The sequence below is a fragment of the Lonchura striata genome, chromosome 10 (genome assembly GCF_046129695.1).
Source record: "Lonchura striata isolate bLonStr1 chromosome 10, bLonStr1.mat, whole genome shotgun sequence".
In the NCBI taxonomy this organism is placed as follows: Eukaryota; Metazoa; Chordata; class Aves; order Passeriformes; family Estrildidae; genus Lonchura; species Lonchura striata.
Window position 1 is genome coordinate 5,500,967 of NC_134612.1, and position 12,503 is coordinate 5,513,469.

The following is a 12,503-nucleotide window of genomic DNA, read 5'->3' on the forward strand; positions in this document are numbered from 1 at the left end:
TGAATAAGTGGTAAAACAACCACTGTACTGGGAATTTGACAAAAAAGAGAACTTGTGATGATTGCAGAGGAAGGGATAGATGTTGGCTACATTAAAAATAACGATACATGTAGGATACTTGTAATATACACATGGAATACATGTGACAGACATGTAGGACATTTACAATTTTTTCACATACACCCAACCTTGCTCCTTAAGTCTACTGCCCCCATTTCAAGGTATTTCCTGAACACAGGTGCTGTATTTGGATAAATTCAGTTCTAAATGCCAGTTCTCACACTTCAGTTGCAAAGCTTAAGGAAGGCAAAAACTATGCCCTGTCTTTTGAACAGCCATGTATTTGTAAAGGGTTTTTAAGATACATTTCAGCAATTTGTAGGGGACAAGGCTTTGCAGGGGACGAGGCTCTGACTGGGAAGACAATGTCATTCTGGAGAAAAAAAAACAATATAATTTTTTACTTAGAAGAATAACAAACAGAAGTATTCAAGGGTGATGACTGGAGGCACTGGTGGAGAACACATGCATTTTTCTTCCATATAAGATTGCTGTTCTCTGTGGCTGAAGGAAGCATCCCAGCTGCCTTTGCTTTTCATCATTTGCATATTTTGGGGAGAAGGGGGTTGTTGTAAAGCCAGGTTTGGCACCCTCAGCCTGCAGCACGGTTCGAACACCTGCACACAAACCCGCTCCTTCATGCAAACATACCTTTAACGGTTTTGACAAAAACTTGTTTCTCTTTACTGGGGTCTTTTTCTTCTATTAGAATTCCATGGAAAATGCGCCCAAACGTGCCTAGGAAGAGAACATCCAATCAGTAAAATGTGGTTAAGAACCACTGATAACATTAGGAGTATCTTAAGCAAACAGTACCTTTCACAGCAGAAAGGGAGGAATGCCTGCAGTTAAAGTGTCTCCAAACCCTATAAAGTCACCAAGTGAGAACCCAACTGTTCTCCAGCACGAGAGGGATTCACAACTACAGGCAGCAATGCTGAAGTTTTACATAAATAAAACTCAAGGGGAAAAGCATGAGAGTGAACTAGTGGTAGCAGCAGAGCCCAGTGAAATTAAGTATCAACATGATGATGGGTTTATTTGTAGCACTTCAGTCAACTCCCTGCATTAAGAACTCCAGTTCTTAATTCACAAGGAAACAGCAATTCTGGCTAGCCAGCACACAGGGAAACAGCCAGCATCCCATTATTCACAAGTTTCACCTCAGCTGGAAGGTGCTGGGTTTGTTTGGGGGTCATTCAGACTCTCCAGCATTTTTCCATTCACAAGCTGTTACTGATGCTACTGCAGAAGGAGAAGCCACTCTGAGAAGCTGGGCTGAGAACAACTGATAACACACAGAGATTTAATTGGTTTTTACTGCTCACCTTGGCAACACTTTTCTGCACCCAGTTGTGCATCATCTCCACAGAGTCTATTCCAAAATAACAGACCCTTCCCAAGCATTCTTCCTGCCTGACTAGGCTGTAACATCTTTGACAGTATGAAATAGAGGTCTTATTTGTTTCTAAATACCTTCAACAGGGGCAGTGCAACACTTCTGTCACCTACCCTGGGGCTGCAAGGAAGCCCTGCATGACAGGGGTCTTCAAATTGCGATTTCACTAAGCAGCAGCTGAACTTAGGAGACTCTCAGGCAACTACAACACCCTGAATTACTTAACAGTAACTAAATTCCTCCTGTCTTGGTTCTTGAAGACTTCTAGAAAGTGCCTAAGTATATATTTCCAAAATGTAAAAGCAGGTGAAGTTATGGAAGCTACGTGAAGTTTATAATGAATCTGTGGCCAAGATCTGTAAAAAAAGTTCCATGCATGCGTTTACTTTATCCCCTTCTTCCCCACTGAAGCTCTTTTGTTCTTCAATGGCAGAGACTCAACACCACTATGATCCTGAACTAAAACTGGCCAGGTCTTCTAAGTCCTGTGACATGGGGATGTGGCACTTGGGGACGTAAGTGAAATTGGCATTGCTTGGGGAGTGTTTGGACTCGATGACCTCAAAGGGCTTTTCTAACCTCAACAACTCTGTGCTTAACTTTTGAAGGTTCTGACTCAAAGTAACAGCTGGAGGCTAAGAAACAAGATCTCAGGATTGACTGGGTCCAAACTGCATTCAACAGCTCCTTATGCCTCATTCTGGCAGAACAGGGCAGCTCTGCCACCAAACATCTGAAGTGTTGCTGGGGCACTGAGTCACTTCTAGTCATGGGTGACTCCCAACATCCCAGCCCCAGGCAGTCCAGAGGAGCACAAAGCACATCCCACATGCCAAGGAAGGCTTTTGCAGAGCTCACACTGGAAGTGAGCACGGAGCTGCCACCCCAGAGTTTCAGAGGCACACACTGAACAAGAATGGGAACATCCTCCACTGCTGCTCAGACTAATACAAAGCATTCTGCCTCCAAAGGATGATTGTCTCCAATCTCCAGCTTCAGGAAGTTTGATTTCTCATGAAACAGAGACTTTAAATTGCAGCAATAAAGGTGAATGACAAAGAAAACTAAATATTTAAGCCTATTTTCCAAATTCAGTGTCAACAAGAATCAATTAATGTTATGCATGAACACTTTCAAAGTGCACAGTAAACAAAGAGTGAACAATTCATGAACTGGATGATCCCTGTGGTCCTTCCAACTCAGGATATTCCATGAAAACAACCAGGTAGTCTCTGAATCCTTTATATCAGGGCTGTAAATGTTGCATCTGCCAATTAGATTTCTAAAGCAAAGTTATGAAACTGAGACATCAAATTTGGACAACTGAAGTCTTTCTGGGCTTTGGGTTGGTTTTGTTTTGATTTTTATGCTGTTAAGAGCAGCTGTCCTGTAGGAACTCCCAAAAGTGAGTTACCTTGGCACTGAATCTGGAGTGATTACCCTTCCCCTCAGTCACCCATCATTTCAGGGAGCAGGTTATTAAGACAGGCAAGCTCAATGACTTAATGAGCACGCCTGGTTGCTCCCCCAGCCTAATTAATTCTGGAAGCTACTTTCCCCACCCCCACACCCCAAATGCAAACATAGCTCATCATTCCTCCCATCCACCAAAGCTATGAAGATCAGAAACACCATCCGTGAATGCTTTCAGAAAAGTCTGTAAATAAATTTCCATATATTTGTATTTATATATCTACAGCATGTAGGAATGAAGTGTCTGAGTGCTGTAAATACCTTCTTGGAGCACGTCTTTGAGGGTGATCCTCTCCCTGGAGATGGCTATGTCCTTCACTTTAGCTTTAGCCTCCATAAGAGTGACACTTTTCAGATCATTCTTCTCTATCCGTAATGTGGGATAACCTGAGGAGCCAGCAGAGCCAAACAATCCAACATAAATACCCTTGGAATGAGAACAGGCATAGGGCTTCACCTCTGACCACCTATGGCTCCACACAGAAGGGAGCAGCACCATCATAAATATCTGATATATTCATTTAAAAAAGATGATAGTATTTAGCAATGAAAAATACAAGAATAATCATCTGCAGGGAAAGAAATTACACAGAAATTCTCTGTAGTGTCATGCAAACAACTTTTATTATTCACTCCGGGTGAAGGAAACTCCTGTACTGAAGGTGATCAACACTGCACTGCCCTCATGAGGAGGAAATAGACTGCTGGAAAACTCAGAGCTGGGAAGATGCCCTACACCAGCAGGACATTAATAAATTACCAGTGCCCTCTTCTGGCACTTCCAGATATCTGGATACAACAGGAGAGTCAGAAAACCTGGAATATTTTTGTACATGTGCGTGAATTATTAGAGAAATCTAGAGAATTACCCTGATAATACTTTCTTCAAAATTTAAATGCTACTGAAAACAAAATTATGCAACTGTAAAATTACGAAGAATGTCAATCCTGCTTTTTTCACACATCCAACCTTTTATTTTCTTCTCCTAATTTTCACCATTTCCAGTGCTACTGGGGGTGTCTCAAAGCAGGTAAGAGACACTGTGAAGCAAGGGCTGCCCCCAGCAAACAGGTGCCACTTGGGCACAGTGGCCACCACACTGGGCAGGGTCAGGAGGGCTGAAACACCACCCTGGACTTGGTCCCCTGCCCTTGGCCAGAGGATTCTGGAGGACAACATTCCAGCAACTGGAACTCAGCAAAATTAATAAAATAGTTTTGTTTGAAAAGCCAGATAAAAAGCCTGAGGTTGACAGGACATCAGCAGCTCAGCCTGAGCTGGGATAAGACACAGAGGGGCTGGAACATGCCCAGGGAAGGGAACAAATCTGGGGAAGGGGCTGGAGCACCAGGAGAGGCTGAGGGAGCTGGAAAGGGGCTCAGCCTGGAGAAAAGGAGGCTCAGGGGAACCTTGTGGCTCTGCACAACTCCTGACAGGAGGGGACAGCTGGGGGGGTTTGGGCTCTGCTCCCAGGGAACAGGGACAGGACAAGGGGAAACGACCTCAAACTGTGCCATGGAAGGTTCAGATTGATCATGAGGGAAAATTCCACTTCCCAAAGCATTGTCCAGCCATGGCACAGCTGCCCAGCTGGTGGAGACCCTACCCCTGGAGAAAGTTAAAAGCCATGTGGCACCTGGGGACATGCTGAGGGAACAGCTGAACTTAATGATCTGGGAGGGCTTTTCCAACCTAAATGATTCTGTGATTCTAAGAGATGGAAAATTAAAAGGCTGGGAAGGGACTCAGGTGACAAGAGGGAAACCAGCTCTAGAATAATTTTCAGGATAAGTCTTCCAAATTCTGTGAAAAGGAATTTTTTTAACATTTCATACATTAAATTTTTACAAGCCTGTTTTTAAATGAATGCTTATACCAAATACATTTTAAAGGCAGCTTTTAGCAAGGGAAAGATGAACTCAGATGACAAATAAAATTTTTGGGTGTTTTTTTGGTTGGGTTTTTTTTTAAGGGACAACCCAGAACAGGAAAATACAGTACAATTTAGAAGTGAGTCCCAAATGTCTCCCAGAGGTGCAGTTCAGCCTCAGGGAAACAACTGCTTCTACACATGGGGAGATAAAAAGGAGGGCTGAGAGTAATGATGATCTTTGTGCTGTGCTCCCTCATGATGGCCCAGTCACTATCACCAAATGCCATCAGAGGACAATGGAAGAGACTTAGGGGTCTTATTAGTTGGTTTAAAAAAAACCCCATGGGTGTGTCTATACTGGTCACCTTCCCTCCAGCTGCAACAGGCCCTTCCCTGGAGCAGGGCTGGCTGGGATAGCCCTCCACCACACAATAATTTGAGGAGTAAAAATTCCACAGGTAATAAATACATCCTTAACTACAGAATTAACTCAGAATACAGCTGAGAGCACTTGGTCTGCTCAACTTGGAGGAAACTGAGAGACCTGATCCCAGTCTGCAGCTCCTCCCAAGGGACAGCTCTGAGCTCTTCTCTCTGTGACCAGGGACAGGAGGACCCCAGGGAACAACTGGAGCTGTGTCGGGGGGGTTTAGGTTGGATATCAGGGGAAGGTTCTTCCCTCAGAGGGTGCTGGGCACTGCCCAGGCTCCCCAGGGAATGGGCACAGCCCCAAGGCTGCCAGAGCTCCAGGGGAGTGTGGACAACATTCTCAGGGGTGCACAGGGTGGGACTGTTGGGGTGTCTGTGCAGGGCCAGGAGTTGGACTGGATGATCCCTGTGGGTCCCTTCCAGCTGGGATATTCTGTGATTCTGTGGTATCAGTTACCAGGTCAGTATCTAAACTGCTGTCACCCTTCCTTTCCACTCACTGCTCTCTTCAGTTGTTTTGCATCACTTCAAGCAAAGCTGTAAGCAACAGGAGATGACAAGAATAACACAACCATCAGGATTCATGCACGTGGCATCACCTGCTTTGGTAACTGATCCCAGGGCTGGGCGGATACATCCTGTTCTCTCTCCTCTGCTTGGACTGCAGGAGACAGGCTCTTCCCAGTGTAAAACACAGGTACTTCACAGCTACTGGTGAAGCCTGGCTGGCTGACTGCTCTGAACAAACCAAGGGACAAACAGAATCTCATGCTCATACCCCTCACATCCCCCCGAACTCACTCCTGACTACGGCGTGGCTGGATCAAACACGCGCTGTGTGAATTCAAGAAGCAAAGTGACAGAGCCAGAGAATTCTTGGTGTTCTTCTCTTGCACTTGCCACCAAAGCAGGGTGGCAGGAGGGTCTGTGCTTAGACTAACACTTACTGGTTACTGGCGTGGCGTTGTTGGGCGTGTCAGCCCGCAGGTACTGCGTCGTCTGCGTGGAGGGCTGCGACAGCCCCTGCGAGCTGCTGCTGTCGCTGATGCTGTGGGGAAACAAAAATGCAGATCAGCATCACTGCTTGCCACTCCAACACATTCCAAATTAACCTGTCGAGGTCAAAATCAGATTTTCCAGGCAAGACTTTAAAAGAGGAGAATTTTGAAGTCTCTCACACATGAGAATGTATTTCAGGTGACTCAAAAATCTTGGCACTAAGCATGAACAGCTTCCCCCTATTTGCTTTCCAGAACTTCTCTATCTTCCCACTTCTCTCACTTTGGAATAATCAAAGTGACAAAACATTCCTTGCCAGAACCATCCTGTCATACCAAGAACAGCTCTTACATTCCAGGAAAGATTTGCACACATTTCTCATGGCACTGATGTCCCACTCGGACAAGGGCTCTATTCTACAGCCCAAACTGCTCTACCCTACTTTGTCACTCCCCTCCTTAGGGGTACCTGTTGCCCCTTCCAGCATCACCTAAGATGTGCTTTTTGAGATGCTTTCTTGGGGCAGAGGGCAGAGTATCCATGAAACAGGTAAACCACAGCCTAAACCACAGCAGGCTGACTTCTGTCTTATTTTCACAGTCAAAACCCTACAAAAAGGGCTTTTGCAGCTGTAGTGGACCAAAACCCCTGTTAGCAGGTAAGATGGCAGGGCCAGAAGTTCTTTTGTAGTTCTTCCCCTCCAACCACATACAAATGTCCCCTCTTTGATCCAACCTCAACTTTTCCACTGCTGACTGTAATTGGGAGGACAAAGAGGAAACTGGTTTGGGATACAACCTCTGCTTTGCCAAATTATCAACATTTAAGGTTTCTTGGGCAGGCCAGCCACCCCTATAGGATTGTCAGACATGGCTAGTAATGCCCTCCAGGCCCACTGCTTCCTTTAAAAACCAGAAATCCAAGTCCACTCTTCCCCATTACAGCCTAGTCATGGATGAACCCACTGATTTTTTTCTCTGAAGCAGAATCTACTGAATCTCACAACACAAACTTACTCATTTATAGCTGGCCTCAATCTCTCCCTGGAACATTTTTTTTACAGTTATTCCCACATTCCCTGCCTTCAAGGTACAGGGCTCCAGCACAGCATTTAGCAGGAGCCTAAGAGCCACAGATGCTGATCTAGCTGCTCCCCTTTAACTTCCTTCAGAGTTTTTGAATGACTGATCTTTGGTGCTGGCAATTACTGCTTATTTGAACTGCTCCCACTATTGCATCCATGAGCTCCCTCAGTATGATCCACTCTGCAGCGAGCTCCCCAGGAAGGAGAATCTTGGCACAGTCACCACATCAAACACCAAGGCACAACTTGCATTTCCTTTTCTCGCTCTGGCTGGAAACTCCTTTTGTAACCTGATCACCCACTAGCCCTGCGGATTCCTTTGGCTGGAGGCAAGTGTGAGGAAGGAATTATTCTTTTAATGCCTGTTGCAAGATTGAAAAACTCTCTTTTGGGTTGGCTTCATTCTGGTTTTTAGGTTTAACTCACTTCCTGAGCTTCCTCACTTGCCTATTCTGTCAGCTATTTGAACGATGCCTTCTTGCTTTAATGACTCCCATTATCCTGCTGTTAAGCCATGCCAACTTTCCTTGGCACTTTTCCAGTGCCTTCGCTGGGAGGTTTGCAGCATTTGCTGTGGACTTCCAATACAATGTTCCCAAAGAATCCATGTGCAGCCTGTAAACTCGGCTTGAGCTTCCAGTTAACAGCCCTCCTTGGTTTTATTTAGTTCTGGGGGTTGAAATTAAGAGCACCAGTGGGTTTTCCAGGCTCTGCTGCTCCTGGGAGGTCGTTAACCCTAATGACATTGTCATATTTCATTCAGGAACCTTTTACAGAAACAGTTTGAGATTATTATTCACAACCAAATCAAGAATTCTTGCTTCCCTCGGTGAGTTTGTTCAAAACAAACCCCACACCTCCTGATTCTCAGGTACACGTTGCTTCTGTCACACCTTTGCTCTGGCACTGCCTGAGCAGCAGCTTTTACACAGCAGCACATCTACAGTTCTACCAGGTCATGCACCTTCAGGCTCAAAAAATAAGTCAACACATGGTGCTTGAAGAGCTAAACCCCAGGAGCTGCACAAATTTCCTAAAATCACTCAGTGGTCTGGGTTGAAAGAGACCTCTAAGATCATCTCATTCCAAACTCTTTCCGCAGACAGGGAAAGCCCCCTGAATTTATCAGAATTTGTCAGTAGGATATACAGTGATTCAGAGCAAATTATTTACACCTGCAAACCACAAAGGACTGAAAGGATTTTTAGCTTTATCTCCACAGAAAATAAGTTGGCTTTTTAGGATTTTTACTTTGTATCTCCACAGAAAACCAGTGCAATGGAGTACAGGGGAGGACATCTGATCACACTGCTGGGCTGGACACCTCAAAGCCTCACACATGACACTATCCCCTACTATAAATAGAATCCTTTCTGAATTAAAGCAAACTGCACATCCTTTAACACCTTCAGCTGATTAAAACCCCTCCATCAGACAACCAGGCAGAAAGGAATTGAGGAAGGCTGACAAGTTCATTTGGTTACAATTGAGAAACCACCATGCAGTGGCACTGCCAAAGCCACATGGGCTGGGGACACCAGGAGAGGGAATGGCAGGGAGAAAACTGAAAGGAACAGATGAATGGATGAAGAGGAGGATGAAAAAGATAAAGCTACTCGACAAGGCTGCAGGCAGCACAGAAGCAGTTCAAGACATCCTTTAGTTCAAGATATCCTTTCACAGGGGTGACCACCCACAAGCTGTTTTCCAAAGGATCCAGTTTCACACAGCCTGCTCCTGAACAGTTGCATCTGATGCAGGCTGTTCACACAGCCTCAGTCCACCTGCTTTTCCAGCCTCCCTTCTCCTCAGTGTTTAATCCCCACTCCAATGCCCTTGGACTCACGTTACAACTCCATTTTCCATGCATGTGCTACGTTTCTTCTGGATTGGAAATGTATTTGAGAGAGCCCAACACTGCCAGTTTTATAACCAAGCAGTTGTAATGTTCAGACTATATCCTAAGGCTGAACTGAATACTGGAAAATCAATCAAAGTAGGGAAAACTGAAATTCATTCTCCTGCAGGTGTCAGTAAAACCCAAGTGTTTTCATTCTAAAAAAACCACCATGCAAAAGTATGGAATTATTTGTGTGGGAGGGGACCTTAAAGCTCATCCAATCCCACCCCCTACCATGAGCAGGGACACCTTCCACTAGCCCAGGTTGCTCCAAGCCCTGTCCAACCTGGCCTTGGACACTTCCAGGGATCCAGAGGCAGCCACAGCTTCTCTGGGCACCTCCCTCCCAGGGAAGAATTTCTTCCCAATATCCCATCTAAAGTAAAATAAAGGTCAAAACTCTCTGGCAGTGGAAAGCCATTCCTCCTTGTCTTGGCATTCCAGGCCCTTGTCCAGGAGCCCCTTTAGGCACTGAAAGGGGCTTTAAGGTCTCCCTGGAGCCTTCTCTCCAGTATGAACACCCCCAGCTCTCCCAGGCTGCCTTTCCAGTGTGCCCAAGTCAATTTTTCCTTCAATCCTGACAATCTTTGCAGATCTGATTTTGTCTGAATCTTTCCACTCTACACAAATATTCTGGGAAAACCTGAACAACCCTTCCACCTCATAAGCAGCAGAGCACCTGCAACTGCTGCCTTTCTGCAGCACAGCTCTCACCTCAACCCCACACAGGCAATATCTACTACAGCTTGCCACTGAGAGCAGAAATTGCAAACTACCACAGAGTGCTCATTTTGAGACTGAACTCCCACTAATCTGAGTAGATATGTCCCAAAACCACACTGGGAAAGCTTGAACACATACCTGTCATCCAACTCTATCCTTTTCATGCTGTGGAGGTGCAAGACAGCCAGGATTATTGCCACCAGGAATATCACAGCACAGCACACACCCACACTGATATAGAACACACGGGTCGAAGTGGTGGGAGCAGCATTTACAGGATCGACTGCAACAGATGTGGAAAGTTACTGAACCCTGCTCAGAAAGGAGAAAAATCAACAAAAAAACTCCAAACAAAACCCCCAAGAAACAACATTTTGTTAGTTTGTTATGGCAACACAAGCAGAGGGGCTGGAGGCAGGGAGAGGCAGCAGCCTCAGCCACCCCAAATGTTCTATAGGGTATCCTGGAGAACAACTACCTTGGAAAGAGACAGTGGGAGGTAAAGAGAGCACTGAGCACTCTTTTCCACTGCTTTCCAACAGCATTTTGGCAAAAATACTTCTGTTCTGGGTATTATGGAGCCATAGTCAGCCAATGATATTTCCAGCTAGAAGAGGTGGAAGGAAACTACCTCATTCTATTCCTTCAGTAGTGATAAATTGAAACAGCAAACCAGACAGATCCTAAGGTCAAGAAAATAGATCAGAGTCACGTACAGAAACCAGAGCCCCTAAGATGTGATACAAAAGTTGTTACAAGACTTGGAATAGGGTTTTTTCCTCTTCACCAGTTAAAACAATTAATTAACAAAAACCCACTGCAACACTGGGTATAGTACAGACTACCTGGGGACTGTTTTCATAGGGAAAGCTGTGGAATCAAAGCACATAAAAAGTTATTCAGTTTTTAAACCTCAAGTTGTACATTCAAGATAACTTACAGATAGCCTTGCTGCTGTTTTTATCAGCTGCTGGAGATTTGACTTCTGGTTCAAGCTCTACAGAGATGAGAGAAAGCCATTAAGTTTGGAGTACATTTATTATTGCAGCCCTTCACATTGCCTCAAGTATGCAAAAACAGACCTGTTTTTCCAAAGAGAAGAGGTGATTCAAGGACTACAGCAATCCCTAAATTTCCATTTAAATACCTAACCAGGTAGAATTAAAATCACACTGAAACACACAGGTCAGGTATTTCACCACTGACACACATGTCCAGGGAGGCAAAGCTTGAACTCACTGAATCCTTGTAAAACCCTGCAGCTTGTCCAAGGCCCAAAACAGCAGAAAGAAGAGGTGCAGAGAATGTGTTTGCTAAGGCACTAAACAAAGACCTCACAGAATCAGTTCCTACAGGAGAGAAAATCATTGCTAGGATGTTCAGTCAAGACTACCCTGACCATTTGGAGGAAATCCTGTCTCCAGTCTAATGTTGCTCATCCTAGGGAGTGGTCAGAGATGCAACCACAGGCATTGTGCCTTCTCAGCTGATGCCAGGCAGGAGTCACAGAGTTAAAAGGGAAGGATGGACGAGGTGATGTCCATTTAAATACTCATAAATATGCAAATCAGAAGGCAGGAGGACAACACAGTTCATGTGAGTAGCAGTCCTTTACAAAGTGGGTAAATCTTCATTTAGCATACTCTGAGTCTCATTACCAAGAGGAGCAGTGCAAACCTGGGGAATGAATGCAGGAGATGCCTCCAGATTAACCCCACCTCCCCACCCGAGGATCTGCAGGCAGCTGAGGGATTCCCATGGATTTCTGCAGCTGCACAGGCACAGTCCCACTTGCACCCCCCCTTCCTGCTCTCAGTTGTGTCCAACACAGCACAGCCCCTTCCCACTCCTTGTTAAGCCTGTGCAGCTTAGGAAAAAGTAATCCAAGGAAGGGAAAAAATCAGAGTTTTTCTTTTTTATCCTCCTTTTTTGAACTTGAGGAGGAACTGTCAGGAATGCCCTGAGCAAAACCACTAGCAAGTTCCTGCATATTCCTAATTTATGCATTCAATTCAATCAGAAACCCCGTATGCTCTACACCCATCAACACACACCAAACAAAACCATTTTTTGTTTTTATGAGCCTGCAGAAGTGAGATCTCTGTATGGACCACTTCTGATGGTTCAGGCAGTGGCTCTGTCTCACCCCTCAGTGAACTGTGTGGTGCTTCTGGAAAGCTCCATCCCACATCCACAGCTCAGTAAGCTGTGAATGGCTTAGCAGGGCTGACTTCCCCCACTTGGAGTATTTGACAAAATACAGGAAAACATGAAATAAAGGTGAAAACATCAACATTATCAGTCAGACCTCCATTTTACTAGAAGGAGATACACACTTTGAATTAAGAGTGGTCTTCCTGAAGCCTGATGCAAGGAATAGAGTATCCCAATGTTATGTGCTACAAGGCATGGCTGGCTCTTCCACACACACCTTCCCTGAGCTCATCCTTTGATATTTATACTCAAGAAAAGTGATAAACCCCTCTTTGGAAAGTCAGCTACCACCCTCAAAGGCTCCAGGTAAGCTGGACAGAGGCAGGAGGAGCATGCAAAGAGTAGGTG

The 12,503-nt window shown here is 45.2% G+C and overlaps 1 protein-coding gene across 2 annotated transcripts in view; it reads right to left on the reverse strand.

Annotated features, from left to right (window-relative positions):
* The window catches only part of RYK (receptor like tyrosine kinase), a 53,844-nt gene that overhangs the window by 21,003 nt on the left and 20,338 nt on the right, over positions 1–12,503 (reverse strand). Inside the window, exons 5-9 of one of the 2 annotated variants that reach the window (XM_021541446.2) lie at positions 10,882–10,938; positions 10,080–10,224; positions 6,183–6,283; positions 3,194–3,319; positions 712–798 (exon numbers count right to left, since the gene is read on the reverse strand). In XM_021541446.2, coding sequence (XP_021397121.2) covers positions 712–798; positions 3,194–3,319; positions 6,183–6,283; positions 10,080–10,224; positions 10,882–10,938 — 516 coding nt within the window. Of the gene's footprint in view, positions 1–711; positions 799–3,193; positions 3,328–6,181; positions 6,284–10,079; positions 10,225–10,881; positions 10,939–12,503 lie in introns of both variants that reach the window. The other variant, XM_077785603.1, reaches the window with a different exon arrangement.